We start from the raw sequence: 16,542 nt of genomic DNA on the forward strand, positions 1-16,542 counted from the left end.
ATACCAAAAATATTTCAAGATTTGGAACTTAGATGAATTGTCTTATAGCTTATTTAAGCGAGCAATTTGTTTTTTATTTTTGGTAATTATCTTATATTTTCCTTTAATTATTTAATTATAGATATCCTTTCATTATTTTTTTTTGCAACCCTATGTATTTATAGCTTTAATTTCATAGTATAATGAAGTTATTTTATACTTTATAATTACTACAGCTATCCTAATAACCTTTTTATTTTTTTGATCCATAAATTTAATTCAATTTAACTAAATAAACACATAAAATACGACTTTTATTAAAAAAATAAAAGAGAAAAATGAGGATTTGTAAATCGCATGGAACACAGAAGCAGAAATCAAAACTAAAAAACAAAACAAAAGAGACAGGTAAAGAATGAGAATAAGAGACAGGTTAAGAATAATGACTCACATTTATGGTACAATATTGTCCATTTGAGCATAGACTCTCTTGGCTTTGTTTTGGGCTTCCCCAAAAGCCTGGTAGAATGGAAATTGTCTGAATCAGCTACTTTCGAAGTAACAAAAAGAAAAGCAACGACTGGAGTGGGAGAGTCAGAGTCGAAAAGAGGATTCCTCACTTCTTTCTCTCATTCAAAACCGTGCATGAGACTTTCATCTCGCACAGCTCCTAAGCTAAGTGATAAAAGAAAGAAGAATACATCTTCTTTCATTTTTTTATTACCTTCCTTGCGTGACTCAATCCCAACAATCTTCAATAATAGCACACAAACTAAATAAAATAATAATATACAAAATTAGAAAAAGAGCGTAAAAATATAAAAATATATATATATAAAAATGTAAATATTAAGATTCGAAGGTAGGATGCATATTGTTTGAAGAGTCTCAAAACCACTCTCTAGCAACAATTTCATATTTACATTAATATAATAAAATAATATTTTTGAGTTTTGTTAAATGCCCATTTTTTTCTCCCAAATCAAATTTATTGGTTCTAGAAAATTAATCTAACCTAAATAGATGGGTACTTCTAAACAACTTACCATATAACTATTAATATTCATTTTTGTAATATAAGCCTCGAGAAAATATATATTAAATATTAATTTGATAATGTAATTGCAATTCAATTTTGTATTGACTTAATTAATTATCATTATTTTTAAATTGAAATTTGTTAATCCATGGTTGAATAAAAAATAATTTTACCATTTTTCAACATGGTGTAAAAGAAAAAATTTCATTAACCGAGAAAATTAATTTACCATTTTGACCCACCTTGTTTGATTTGTCATCACACTAAGAAAACTCTTCAAGTAACTGTCTTAGCGAGTGATTGTAAGACCTCCATAATTAGGTTGCATTTGATTTTCACCGCTAGGAATTTACTTACCATATTTACTTTTCCTAAGTTTATCATTTAAGTATAAAATCGTTTTTGTACTATGAATGGTTTGACACCGAAAATTTAATATTTAAATTTTAAAAATATATGGACTAAATTATTATTAATGAAATTACTAAATTAAAATATTACCACGTGACCTTTGTATATTGGAGGCATGAAAATGATTTAGAGAGTAATAATTATAATGTGACGATTATATTAAATAATTTTCACCATTTGCCACATGTATATTTATTTAATTATAATGTTTCATTTATGATTATTGCAACCATTCTTTTTAGTTTCCAAATTTGTAAGTAATGTATTTTAGTGTCTAAATGATGTATAAAAGTTAAGCTAATCATTGTCATTAATTCTTTTTTATAAGGCTGTTAAGTTTTTATATTAACTTGGTGAGAAATCACACAGTAACAACCTACAGCCTTGCAGATATTATCATTTTTGAATGTTTATTTTCCAACTTCAACTTAAAATTTTTAAAATACCTCTGTTACGTAAAGGTTTCCATCCCTTATAAAAATGTTTTATTTTCCTCTCCAACCGACGTGAGATCTCACAATCCACCTCCTTTCAGGGCCCAACGTTCTTGCTGGCATTTGTTCTCCGTTCCATGTGAGATCTTACCCCTTTCGTGGCCCAGCATCCTCGCTGCATTCGTTCTACTCTCCAATCGATGTGGGATCTCACAATCCACCTTCTTTACAAAAAGAAGTGAAGATTCAAGAAACGGACAATGGGAGACACGGTGGGTTTGTTCAATTTCCTTAAATAAAATATTCTTACAAGAAACATTCCTCGTGAATAGTTGTAAATAAGCATATCACAATCATTCACTAGAACAATTTCATGTGAAACAAATTAAACAAACTTCATCTTGACTTCCGTACTCAGTTTCTTGAATCTTCACAAGAAGATGTGAAGATTCAAAAAACAGAGCATGGGAGACACGATGGGCTTGTTCACTTTGCTTAAATAAAATATTCCTACAAGAAACGGTCCTCGTGAATAGTTGTGAATCATATCACAATCATTCAAAGACTAAAATAATGTGTACAATAAATAACCCAGGTGTGAAAAGAGACACTTCCCTCGCACTAGAAATATGCAACAAATTTGAGCAACCAAATTTATAAATAAAAAAAATCATTTGAATCATGAAAAATTTAATAATTAAAAATCAACTAAATTTATAGGTAAAAAAACATCATTCAAATAACAGGAAATTATATAATTGAAAATCATTTGTTTGTATGTACCTTCTACTCTATATGATTTCTGGTAGCAAAAGAAGTAAACACTCATAAAATAATAAATAAGTTAAACGGAATATACTAAATGTTGATTTTTTAAAATAATCCACTTAAAATGAAAATAATATGCTTTATAAATAACAAATTCATAATAAAAAATCATAAAATAATAGCAAACTCCATAATAAAAAATAAGAAAGTGTAATAAAAAAAAATAATAGCAAACCTTAATCAAAGATCAAGTTAAACAAACTTCATTCTGACTTCTGTGCTCCATTTCTTGAATCTTTAAAAAAAGAAATGAAGATTCAAGAAACGGACCATGGGAGACACGGTGGGCTTGTTCAATTTACTTAAATAGAATATTCCTACACGAAACATTCCTCGTGAATAGTTGTAAATAAGCATATCACAATCATTCACTAGAACAGTTTCATGTGAAACAAATTAAACAAACTTCATCCTGACTTCCGTGCTCAGTTTCTTGAATCTTCACAAAAAGAAGAAGTGAAGATTCAAGAAACGGAGCATGGGAGACACGATGAGATTGTTCACTTTGCTTAAATATAATATTCCTACAAGAAACGGTCATCGTGAATGGTTGTGAATCATATCACAATCATTCAAAGACTAAAATAATGTGTAGAATAAATAACCAATGTTTGAAAAGAGACACTTCACTCGCACTAGAAATATGCAACAAATTCGAGCAACCAAATTTATAAGTAAAAAAAATCATTCGAATCATGGAAAATTATATAATTGAAAATCAACCAAAATTATAGGTAAAAAAACATCATTCAAATAACAGGAAATTATATAATTGAAAATCATTTGTTTGTATGTACCTTCTGCTCCCTATGATTTCTAGTAGCAAAATAAGTAAACACTCCTAAAATAATAAATAAGTTAAACGGAGTATACTAAATGTTGATTTCTTAAAATAATCCACTTAAAATGAAAATTATATGCTTTATAAATAACAAATTCATAATAAAAAATCATAAAATAATAGCAAACTCCATAATAAAAAATAAGAAAGTGTAATAAAAAAAAATAATAGCAAACCTTAATCAAAGATCAAGTTAAACAAACTTCATTCTGACTTCTGTGCTCCATTTCTTGAATCTTTAAAAAAAGAAATGAAGATTCAAGAAACGGACCATGGGAGACACGGTGGGCTTGTTCAATTTACTTAAATAGAATATTCCTACACGAAACATTCCTCGTGAATAGTTGTAAATAAGCATATCACAATCATTCACTAGAACAGTTTCATGTGAAACAAATTAAACAAACTTCATCCTGACTTCCGTGCTCAGTTTCTTGAATCTTCACAAAAAGAAGAAGTGAAGATTCAAGAAACGGAGCATGGGAGACACGATGAGATTGTTCACTTTGCTTAAATATAATATTCCTACAAGAAACGGTCATCGTGAATGGTTGTGAATCATATCACAATCATTCAAAGACTAAAATAATGTGTAGAATAAATAACCAATGTTTGAAAAGAGACACTTCACTCGCACTAGAAATATGCAACAAATTCGAGCAACCAAATTTATAAGTAAAAAAAATCATTCGAATCATGGAAAATTATATAATTGAAAATCAACCAAAATTATAGGTAAAAAAACATCATTCAAATAACAGGAAATTATATAATTGAAAATCATTTGTTTGTATGTACCTTCTGCTCCCTATGATTTCTAGTAGCAAAATAAGTAAACACTCCTAAAATAATAAATAAGTTAAACGGAGTATACTAAATGTTGATTTCTTAAAATAATCCACTTAAAATGAAAATAATATGCTTTATAAATAACAAATTCATAATAAAAAATCATAAAATAATAGCAAACTCGATAATGAAAAATCAAAAAGTGTAATAAAAAAAATAATAGCAAACATTAATCAAAGATCAAATTAAACAAACTTTATTCTCATTTCCGTGCTCCATTTCTTGAATCTTTACAAGAAGAAGTGAAGATTCAAGAAACGAACCATAGGAGACACGGTGAGCTTGTTCAATTTACTTAGATAGAATATTCCTAAACGAAACATTCCTCGTGAATAATTGTAAATATAAGCATATCACAATCATTCACTAGAACAGTTTCATGTGAAACAAATTAAACAAACTTCATCTTGACTTCCGTGCTCAGTTTCTTGAATCTTCACAAAAAGATGTGAAGATTCAAAAAACAGAGCATGGGAGACACGATGGGCTTGTTCACTTTGCTTAAATAAAATATTCCTACAAGAAACGGTCCTCGTGAATGGTTGTGAATCATATCACAATCATTCAAAGACTAAAATAATGTGTACAATAAATAACCAATGTTTGAAAAAAGACCCTTCCCTCGCACTAGAAATATGCAACAAATTCGAGCAACCAAATCCAAATAATATACTTGAATTGTTTAATATGTTTATGTTTTAAAACGACTCAAATATATAACTAAATCATAATCATTTGACCTATCATAAATCTTATTTAAACCCGAACTAAATAAAATAATAAAGCAATAGAAAAATGATAAAAGAATAGCGATAATAAAAAATAAAAATCAGAAAAAGGATAACAAAATGAAATAAATTAATATAAAAAGTTGTAACAAAAATATATTATAATATAAAAAAAAGGGTAAAGTTTGATTTTAAATTAATGCAAGCTAATAATTTGAAAATACTCAAAACTAACCTTGAATCAATATTTATGATAATACAATAAAAATATTGGTAAAAACAAATTTTTTTTTAGCCCGCCCAAAACTTGAACCAAACTTATTTAATTTCAGAAAATTAATCAAACCCAACTCGAAATGCATTAAATGTACATCCCTCACAATAACACAATCAAATAAAAAAATGGATGGGTGCTTTTAAATGACTCCGACCTTACACTATTAATATTCATTCTCAAACATGGAAACCTATTATAATGAAAAGAAAACCACTTACCTTCTTTTGCAGAAATTGTAAGTACTTTTGTGTATTGTACATCTTCTTCGATATAACTCAATTGCAAAGATTGTGGTAGTCTAAATTAAACACTTCCATACCTGTATTGGAGGGACAATTTCAAAATTATGGAATACAATTTTGTCAACCCAATAATATTATTTATAGAATTTTAAAAAATCTTAACAAAATAATTATTTGAATTAAATGAATTTTAAATTTATAGAATCTTATAAAAAAAAAATATATATATTTGAATTATAATATTTTATTTCTAACTCTATATATTTAACTAATTTAAATCTTATTTTAAATTTTATATATTTAATTAATTTAAATTTTATTTAAATTTAGTTAAATGTTATATAAATTTTAAATTTAAAGAATTCTAACAAAATGATATAATATCTTATTTCAATTATATACATTTAACTAATTTAAATCTTATTTAAATTTTGATTTTAAAGGATCTTATCAAAATAATATATTAAAATATCGATGAATTAAAATATAATATCTTATTTCAATATTATATATTTAACTAATTTAATTTTTATTCAAATTTTATAGAATCTTTTTCGATTTTAAATAGAAGAATCTTAACAAAATAATATATTTAAATATCTAATATTTTAACTCAATGATCATTCCCTAAATTAGATTATTTACTCGTCTCTCTGGGCAAAGTATAAATTGGTTTGGAATAATGAGATTTTTATGATACGAGAAGGTTTCTACACCCTTCTAAATAGTGTTTTGTTCTCTTCTCGAATCCGTAAAGGTTTGGGAAGGTTTCCTCACCTGTGTTTTATTCTTTTCTCCAACCAGGGAAGATTTCCCTCTCAATTAAGGTAGACATCACAATAAATTTTGGGAAAATTTAAACATAGATACCAAAAATATTTCAAGATTTGGAACTTAGATGAATTGTCTTATAGCTTATTTAAGCTAGTAATTTGTTTTTTATTTTTGGTAATTATCTTATATTTTCCTTTAATTATAGATATCCTTTCATTATTTTTTTTTTTGCAACCCTATGTATTTATAGCTTTAATTTCATAGTATAATAAGGTTATTTTATACTTTATAATTACTACAGCTATCCTAATAACCTTTTTATTTTTTTGATCCATAAATTTAATTCAATTTAACTAAATAAACACATAAAATACGACTTTTATTAAAAAAATAAAAGAGAATAGCAACGACAGGTTAAGAATAATGACTCACATTTATGGTACAATATTGTCCATTTGAGCATAGACTTTCTTGGCTTTGTTTTGGGCTTCCCCAAAAGCCTGGTAGAATGGAGATTGTCTGAAGCAGCTACTTTCGAAGTAACAAAAAGAAAAGCAACGACTGGAGTGGGAGAGTCAGAGTCGAAAAGAGGATTCCTCACTTCTTTCTCTCATTCAAAACCGTGCATGAGACTTTCATCTCGCACCGCTCCTAAGCTAAGTGATAAAAGAAAGAAGAACTCATCTTCTTTCCTTTTTTTATTACCTTCCTCCGGTGACTCAATCCCAACAATCTTCAATAATAGCATACTGAAACTAAATAAAATAATAATATACAAAATTAGAAAAAGAGCGTAAAAAATAAAATAAAATAAAAAAATGTAAATATTAGGATTCGAAGGTATGCATGCAAATTGTTTGAAGAGTCTCAAAACCAGTCTCTAACAACAATTTCATATTTACATTAATATAATAAAATAATATTTTTCAAGTTATGTTAAATGCCTATTTTTTTCTCGCAAATCAAATTTATTGGGTTCTAGAAAATTAACCTAACCTAACTCGAAACATTATTAATGTGCAGCTGTGACAATTACACAATCAAATAAAAAAAAACACAAATACAAAAATAGATGGGTACTTCTAAACAACTGACCATATAACTATTAATATTTATTTTTATAATATAAGCATTGAGAAAATATATATTAAATATTAATTTGATAATGTAATTACACTTCAATTTTGTATTCGACTTAATTAATTATCATTATTTTTAAATTGAAATTTGTTAATCCATGGGTTGTATAATAGATGGAAAGAAGAACGGCAGAATAAAAAATAATTTTACCATTTTTCAACATGGTGTAAAAGAAAATAATTTCATTAACCGAGAAAATTAATTTACCATTTTGACCCACCTTATTTGATTTATCATCACACTAATGCCTCAAGAAAACTCTTCAAGTAACTGTCTTAGCGAGTGATTGTAAGACCTCCATAATTAGGTTGCATTTGATTTTCACCGCTAGGAATTTACTTACCATATTTACTTTTCCTAAGTTTATCATTTAAGTATAAAATCGTTTTTGTACTATGAATGGTTTGACACCAAAAATTTAATATCTAAATTTTAAAAATATATGGACTAAATTATTATAAATGAAATTACTAAATTAAAATATTACCACGTGACCTTTGTATATTGGATGCATGAGAATGATTTAGAGAGTAATAATTATAATGTGGCGATTATATTAAATAATTTTCACCATTTGCCACAGGTATATTTATTTAATTATAATGTTTCATTTATGATTATTGCAATCATTTTTTTTAGTTTCCAAATTTGTAAGTAATGTATTTTAGTGTCTATGTAAGTAATGTATTTTAGCGTCTAAATGAGGTATAAAATTAAGCTAATCATTGTCATTAATTCTTTTTTATAAGGCTGTTAAGTTTTTATATTAATTTGGTCAGAAATCACACTATAACAACCTAAAGCCTCGTAGATATTATCATTTTTGAACGTTTACTTTTCAACTTCAGCTTAAAATTTTTAAAGTACTGTCAGTTACGGAAAGGTTTCCATCCCTTGTAAAAATGTTTTATTTTCCTCTCCAACCGACGTGAGATCTCACAATCTACCTCCTTTCAGGGTCCCACGTTCTTGCTGACATTTGTTCTCTGTTCCATGTGAGATCTTACAATCCACCCCTTTCGTGGTCCAGCATCCTCGCTGCATTCGTTTTACTCTCCAATCGATGTGGGATCTCGCAATTCACCTTCTTTCAGGGCCCAACGTTCTTGCTGACGTTCGATTCCGTCTCCAATCGTTGTGGAATCTCATAATCCACTCCATTTGTGACTCATTCTCGCTACATTCGTTCCACTCTCCCATCGATGTGGGATCTCACAATTCACCTCCTTTCGAGCCCCAATATTCTCGCTGGCATTCATTTCCCTCTCCAAGCGATGTAAGATCTCACAATCCACCCCTTTGTAACCCGACATCCTCGCTGCATTCATTCCACTCTCTAATCGACATGGGATGTCCACCTATCAAAGTAATTTTCAATACAAAACTAAGACATTAACTTAAACATTTTAAACATTAGAATAAATAAATTATTTATATAGAATTCTGAAAAATTGACATTTTTTTTTTTTAATGTGATTCTATTTCCTCAATTATGTCACCAAAAAAAAAATCAAAATTAGACGGTTTTGATGGTTGACTTCCAAATAGAGGTCATACTCTTAGAATTTCGTGCCTCCGGCATTCTCCAAGCCATTTCAAAGTTAGGGAAGAAATTAAAAAAAAAAAAAAAACAGAGAAAATTATATAAAGCTTCAAAATTTCCGGTGAATATTAAATCGGGGTTGTTGGGTAGATTTCATTTCCACAATCAAGCGCCGCGTGGACTCGCGCCCCAATCTGTCGGCTGCTATGTCCCATCGTTGGCCTCACTTTTCCCAATCCAACGATTAATCTTTCAGTTCCTAGCAACCCCTTTTGCTCATCCCCTGAATTCGATCACACCCAAATAAAATCCCAAATCGGGTATTCAATTTTTAAAAATTTCTTACCATTTCCAAGTTCCCACTGCCGCATAAGACAATACATTAATGCCCTTCACGCTTTTCCTCTGAAATATCATCGGGGAAGATTTCCGCGCGACCAATCCGCTACATTCCGGTAATTATTTTTGGCTCAGTGGTTCATCTGCTACAATTTCACTTTACTTTGCCCCAATTATTGAATTTGGTACTGTTTCATTATGTTATTTGGTATAGCTTTGATTCTTTTACTGATTTGTTCATAGCTTTGATTCTTTTTCTGTTCGTTTTTCTATTGGATTTATGGATTTGATTGTGATTTCTGAAAAGGGTTGTGGTGTTTTATCATGGGGTTATCTTATTGGAACTGCTGATGTTGAATTCGTTTCTATTTTCTGTGTGTTCCCTTTTTTCTTTGTGGATTTAGTGGCTTAACAGAGTTATTGGGAACCCTTTATGATGAAATTGTTGAAGAACATAGCAGATTGTGGGTTTGTTTAGTGAAAAATGTCGTCTAGGTATTGTGATGGTAGAGGAGAGTCTGATGGGGGTCGGTTTCTTGAGGAAATTGAGGCAATAAGTAAGGCTCTGTACTTACACAAGGGCCACACAAATTCGAGTTTCGATCTTCCTGATCGACGGTTTGAATCAAATGAAGAAGAATTATTGGTGAATGAAACTAGAAGGTCGTCATCATCATCATCTTCATGGAACTGGAAGAAATCTTTGAAAGCTCTTACTCATATTCGACATCGAAAGTTCAATTGTGTGTTTTTTCTCAAGGTTCATTCCATTGAAGGGTTACCCTCGAGTTTTAATGGCTATAGTTTACATGTGCATTGGAAAAGGAAGGATGAGGTTTTGCATACTCGCCCGTCTAAGGTTTTCCAAGGCGTGGCGGAATTTGATGAGACTTTGATTCATAAAACTTCGATATCTGGAGGGAGAAGTTTGGCTAACAACTCGGCGAAGTATGATCAAAAGCTTTACTTGGTCTATGTTTCTATGGTTGGAGCGCCACGGCTTGAGTTTGGGAAGCATTGGATTGACCTGACGAGGATTTTGCCTCTTACATTGGAGGAGCTTGAAGGGGATAAATGTTCTGGGAACTGGTCAACCAGCTTTCGACTTGCTGGCAATGCACGAGGTGCTAGTCTAAATGTCAGCTTTAGTTTTCTGGTAACTAAGGATGATCCGATGAAATTGAGCGGTCCCGAAAACGTTGTTGAACTCTTGAAGTTATTGCATGATAGGTCAAGGCTTTCTACCTATGATGCACCCTTTACTTCAAGTAATTTAAATAGGTTTCGGGTTGATACGGGAATTTTCGATGAACTAAATCCGAAATTGGAGCTCTCCAAGTCGATAAGCGTTTTGTATAGTAAGATGGATGAGGTAGATCATTCAGGTTCTGAGTTTGCCAAGCAGTTTGAAGTAAAAACTAATGAGGAACAAAAGTCTGCTGAAGTAATTGGTGGAGATAGTTATGAGAGTTTTAAGTTTTCCATTGTTGAATGTGGAATAGAATTAGCTGCTCAGACTATTGAGGGATCGAAAATTGAAATGGTTTCATTGGACAAGGTCGTAGGAGACGACAAAGTTGCTACCGAATTTAAGTCGAGCAACACGTTGAAGGATGCAGAGTGCGATATTCATGTAGATGACTCGATAAGGGATGAATTCGAATGTGAAGAGAGTAAGCTAAAACTAAAAGTAAAAGAAGTTTCTCCAGAAGAGTTGAGTTCAGATTCTGATCTCAAGAACTCTCCCTCGACCGTTCCCTCGACCGTTGGTGAACTTCTCGAAGAGGGAAACGATATCGATGCCGAGGAAGATTGTACGAGAAAATCTCTTAGCCTGGATGAGTCTTACAAATCAGTGGCTAGTGATTTTCTAAAGCTGCTGGGGTTGGAGAATGGTTCGGCGAGGTTTTCAGATCCTGATATATCGTCTCCCAGAGAGCGTTTATTGAGGGAATTCGAGGAGGAGTCCCTACTTTTTGGTAATCCGTTATTGGACTTTTCGGGTACAGAAGAGTGGCAGGATAACGAAAACGTCGATATGCTGGAGTCTGCTTCTGGGAATTTTGATTTTTCTATTTGTGTTGCTGAAGAAGGACAGGAGGGGCATCAGTCCTTGAGAACCAGAAGGAACGCCGAAATTCTTGAAAACTTGGAGACCGAAGTTCTAATGCAAGAATGGGGCTTAGACGAGAGAGATTTCGAGCATTCTCCACATTATTGTTCAAGTGGATTTGGGAGTCCTATTGAGTTGCCCCCAGAAGACGAGCCACCTAAGTTACCTTCACTCGGAGATGGGTTCGGAGCATTCCTTAAGATGAACAGCGGATTTTTACGGCTCATGAGTCCTTGGCTCTCTCAAAAGACTAGCATTGGACAGAGCTTAGCCATTCAATGTTCTGATCCTGTTGTTCTACCTAATGAAATGGGTCGTGATATCATGGAGATATCACAAAATTTAGCAATGGCAGGAACCAAAAACCTTTCTATACTCACAAAAAAGTTGATGCCTTTGGATGATATCACTGGGAAAACTCTCCACCAAATGATATCAAGTTGGGATTCGTGTGGTTCGGTTTCATGTTATCAAAGGAACGACCCTGAAGGATTGCCATCGTACCCGAACAATAGTAGTCTTCGATCTCTTCTCGATTTCGAGATGCACCAAGAACTCGTGTTGCCTGATGATCTAGCTTTTCTAGCAATGGGCAAGATTGAAACTCTCTTAATAGAAGGATTAAGAATACAATCTGGCTTTACATATGATGAGACACCACGAAGAATTGGTGCCCGCCCGTTTCATTGCGTGTCAGCCTGTGGACCGAGACGTCCCAATCGGGATGGTTCTTGTAGCTCTGAAGGATTGAAGGAACTGCAGTTTATCGATCGCCCTGAAACAGCTAATGATGTTGTTGGGTTGATGGATCTTTGTATAACACTGAAGAACTGGTTAAAGCTTGATGCTGGTAACATTAATGATGATGATGATCCAAATGGTCAGCATATTATGAAGACTCTTGTGGCTCATGGTGCTAACTATGCAGACATAGTTGAAAGGCTATCAGTTAACAAGTCCGGGGTATCCAGCAAAGAGATGGGCTTGTTTAAGAACAAGCTTGTGGTGGCTCTCATGGTGCAACTTCGAGATCACTTACGAGACTACGAACCGGTGGGCTGCCCAATGATGTGCATAATGGAGGTTGAGAGGTTCTTTATCGACACAGCTCGTGACACCATCAGTGAAATGAGCTGCGTCGACAAGAAGAACGAGACATTGCAAGCACAAGGACACCTTGTTCATGCATTTAAACTCGATGATATTCATCTTTTGGGTGTAAATTCTGAGCCTAATAGGATGCAATTCTGGGGAACCACGATGCAGCAGCAATCTGGATCGCGTTGGCTGCTTTCAAGTGGATTGGGTAGAAACTTCAAGCTCCCGATATCGAAGTCGAAAGCAATCGTTACATTTTCGTCAAAAGCTCCGACTGGTGATATCCTGTGGAGCATTTCCTCTGATATACATGGTGAGGGAATGATATCTGCTTCAACAGCTTCAATTTCATATAAAAGAAACTTCGATGTCGTTATCCCGATTCGTAGTTGATCGATCACTTGGCCTTGTATTTCGATGAGTTTCCCATTACTATTTCTTTTCATTTTGTTTCACTGTAAAGGAATTGGTCAAAGCAAAAGTTTCTATGTCTTCATATCATAAGGCTACTTTGTTATATATTCGCTGAATCCAGAGCCATTTCTCTGTAAATATATGCGTTCGCTACCCGTACCGTGTTCTTCGAGTTTATGGCACAAAGAGGAGAAAGGATTTGAAGCTAGAACAACAATTTATGCATTCGAGAAAAAACTAGAACTCGTACCCAACAACTATTTTCATACTAAAAAAAGATTTAAATATTTTCTTATGAACTTTCATGGGTATGGACACCCTCATAGGTCGTTATCACGTATTTTGGATCATCTCGATCTCTTTCGACTCTCTTCTTCACCGGGCAGCCTTCGACCGAGCATTTGTAGTAGTTCCTGCATTTCATAAATCGTCATATCAATTTAGATGAACACAAACGTTTCTTTTTCATTGCGTTCTAGATCATCCAAGCTTCCCTTACCTCGGATTCGGGCTGTTCTTCACCATCTTCTTCCCATACTTCCTCCACTTGAACCCATCATCCAAAATCTCAACTTCTGATTTTGTCTTGAATGCGAATCTTTCACGAACTTATGAAAGATCATCAATATATCAGGAGGAATCATGAAGAACTTACGAATGCTAAAATGTAACAAAACTTATGCGCTTACCACTGCTAGGCTCTCCTTGGTGGATGGTGTTCCGAGTAAGCTCATCAACCTCGTCCCATTGATAACCCGGATACATCACCGTGTCGACCAGAGACGAAGCGTTTACATCGAGCCACCCATCAAACATCGAGTCCGTAAACTCGATCCCGGGCTGCTCGGCAAGATCGCTCTCGGATGTCCCCGGGTACTGGTTACTATTGTACGACATTTGGAAGGTGAGAAGCCAAAAGTTAACAAAAAAAAAAAAAAAGTTGTGGAACAAAAATATGAAGTGAGTTAAGGTTGATAGGCAGCTTCCCACTGAGCTTCCTACCAAAGTTAAGGAAGGTTCAACGCTAATGCTTAATATGATGAAAGGTGAAGACCAATAAGTGTAGAATATTAAGTCTGTGGGGTATGCCAAAAGAGATGACTTTGAGTAGACTTTCAGCTGCATGTGTTTGTTTGAGCTTCAACATTAATATCTATCCCCCAAAATCAACCCCTTTAATGGGCACTAAAGATACCGTGCGGTAAACACGCAATAGATCTCGTCAATTCTACATACGACTAAATCAATACCTGTATCGCTATATGTTATAGTGAAGTCTGTCCCGATTGACCAACGTACATACATGTTCCTAGTTGAGCTGTTTGTTATGTTTTGTTTTCACTCTAACGCTTCTAGAGAAGATTGTTCCAAGTCGTAGTTAATTTTAGAGTTCTCACTATTAGACCGTGCACTCTTTCTTACTTGTGCTTGCTTGGTCTCGAGATCTGTCTCATTCAAATCTTCATTGTAATAAGGAGTTACTTAGTTCATATGTTGAATTGACGATGTCTACTGCGTGTTTATTGCTAGGAATCTCTTTTGTGCCAATTGAATGAGATGATATGGGAACAGAGAATATGTTTAAGCTAAAATAAACATATAATCGCTAAAAGTGGGCTCTACTGTCTCTTTTAGGGTAAGATCTCACATCAATTGGAAAAGGTAACGAATCATTTCTTATAACTATGTGGAAACTTCTCACTAGCAGACGTATTTCTTCTAGTAGTGGAAACATCAATTGGACAATATCTTCTAGTAGTGGGCGTGAGATGTTACACTTAGCAAACCCAAGAGGAAGATACATCAATTCTAATAAGTATTTTTTAACCATTGATTTGGTAATGATCGAGTGACATTGTTTCTTCAGATCGAAAAATGCAAATAATACGACGTAAATTTTCATAATCGTGCTTACTTGGATAGATTTAGAATCTCTTATTTGAATGTGATACCAGCTCGTTCGTTCGTTCGTTCATTCATGTAGCAAAACGGTGGCATCTTTTTGAAATCGTGAATGGGAATGTACACATAATAAGCATATGATTTGACATGTTTGAAATTGAATTTGTTTGCGTTTCAAAGCGAATAAAGAGGAAAACGTAACCCATTTGATAGAGCTTTCAAATAGTGAGTGGTTCATGTGGCCTCATTTGTTTTGGTCTTTGAAAGCAACCATTGTCATTATTTCAAATCTCCAAAGTCCAACAATGTTTGAAACTTCTCAACACCTCGCTTCTCTAATTTGGGTAAAATCTAACTCAAACCCTAATCCTTTTTCAATCTACACCATCAAATTCAAACTACTAATGTGCCCGGTGTCACGGTCATGCTCGTCCAGGGCGTGTTGTCCATGGCCGCATGCCTATGGCAAGCCAAACCCTTGTCATGTCTTTTCATTCTAGTGTTTTTACTTCTATAGTTCTAGGGTGTATGACGCCTCAAAAATATCATGTCTAGGCCTGCCAGACATGAAATGTCTCAAAATGTACTATAGGGGATATGACTAGTTGTCAACTTCTCCCTACCCAAGGTTATATATGCTAAGCCGTTGTTATTTCTCTCTTGCTTGCTTATATAACGTCTCTTTCAAAAATCTCTCTTTCTAAAATCTCTCTCTATCCTCGTTTTCCAAAACCTTCTTTTAAAACCGAGGCTAGAGGCTTGATCATACGTCGCTTGGCCGTAGGCGACGCAAGTACAAATTGGCTTAGCTCACTTGTCGCTGAAAAGTGAGTGCCGCACAATCGCTAGTCCGCTGCCTTTAAACGTGCGATTGTGTCACCCGGTAGGGAGAGACTTCCACACTCTTATAACGAATGCTTCGTTCCTTCTCCAACCGATGTGGGATCTCATAATTCACTTCCCTTGGGAGCTTGTCCTCCCTGGTATACCGTTTGGTGGATTGTGAGATCTCACATCGACTAGAGGAAATCTTTCCCTATCGGTCGCATTTTAAAATCTCAAGGGAAACCCATAAGAGAAAGTTCAAAGAAGACAATATCTGCTAGTGGTGAGATTGGACGGTTACAAATCATATTTCTCGTTTATTTCTTTGATATTTTTATCTAATTTGAAATACCCTTATAAAAATGCAATAAATTCTTGACTACAAATATATATAAATAAAGTTTATTGATCGGGTATGCTTTAGGTCAATTCAATAATATTTTAGAGGATAAAACACATGTCATTGACAATTATGTGACAAGTACCGAGTAAAGAAAGGAATGACGACTCTCCTGTTAAGTTGTTTTAGATTCATAATTATACTTAAAAGGTCAAAGATTTTAAAGTCCCTTCAATTCTCGAGATAATGGGAAGAAAGAAGCTAGAAGGCAAAACCCGATCGTTTAAATATTTTAATAATAACTTTTGACTTCAAGGTTTAGCCCTCATTTTCCAAGAAACTCTATATATTGTGCCAAGAGTAATTTCCCTTTCAAATTGAAGTGATTGGCTATATGTTGTGGTTGACCAAGGTTCAAGGGTTGGT

The 16,542-nt window shown here is 33.2% G+C and overlaps 2 protein-coding genes across 2 annotated transcripts; one reads left to right on the top strand and one right to left on the bottom strand.

The window, feature by feature from the left end:
• Nucleotides 1-9,376: 9,376 nt before the first annotated feature.
• LOC111496096 (protein PLASTID MOVEMENT IMPAIRED 1-RELATED 1-like) lies at nt 9,377-13,183 on the top strand. The gene is made up of 2 exons (XM_023146381.1): nt 9,377-9,540; nt 9,829-13,183. The coding sequence occupies exon 2, from the start codon at nt 9,909-9,911 to the stop codon at nt 13,026-13,028; it is 3,120 nt and encodes a 1,039-aa protein (XP_023002149.1). The 5' UTR covers nt 9,377-9,540; nt 9,829-9,908; the 3' UTR covers nt 13,029-13,183.
• A 64-nt stretch (nt 13,184-13,247) lies between these two features.
• LOC111496097 (probable WRKY transcription factor 50) lies at nt 13,248-14,154 on the bottom strand. The gene is made up of 3 exons (XM_023146382.1): nt 13,739-14,154; nt 13,549-13,657; nt 13,248-13,462 (listed from the first exon to the last, which is right to left on the bottom strand). Exons 1-3 carry the CDS (start codon nt 13,944-13,946, stop codon nt 13,342-13,344), a joined length of 438 nt encoding a protein of 145 aa, XP_023002150.1. The 5' UTR covers nt 13,947-14,154; the 3' UTR covers nt 13,248-13,341.
• Between the last annotated feature and the right edge of the window lie 2,388 nt (nt 14,155-16,542).

Source organism: Cucurbita maxima, unplaced genomic scaffold (genome assembly GCF_002738345.1).
Source record: "Cucurbita maxima cultivar Rimu unplaced genomic scaffold, Cmax_1.0 Cma_Scf00022, whole genome shotgun sequence".
NCBI lineage: Eukaryota > Viridiplantae > Streptophyta > Magnoliopsida > Cucurbitales > Cucurbitaceae > Cucurbita > Cucurbita maxima.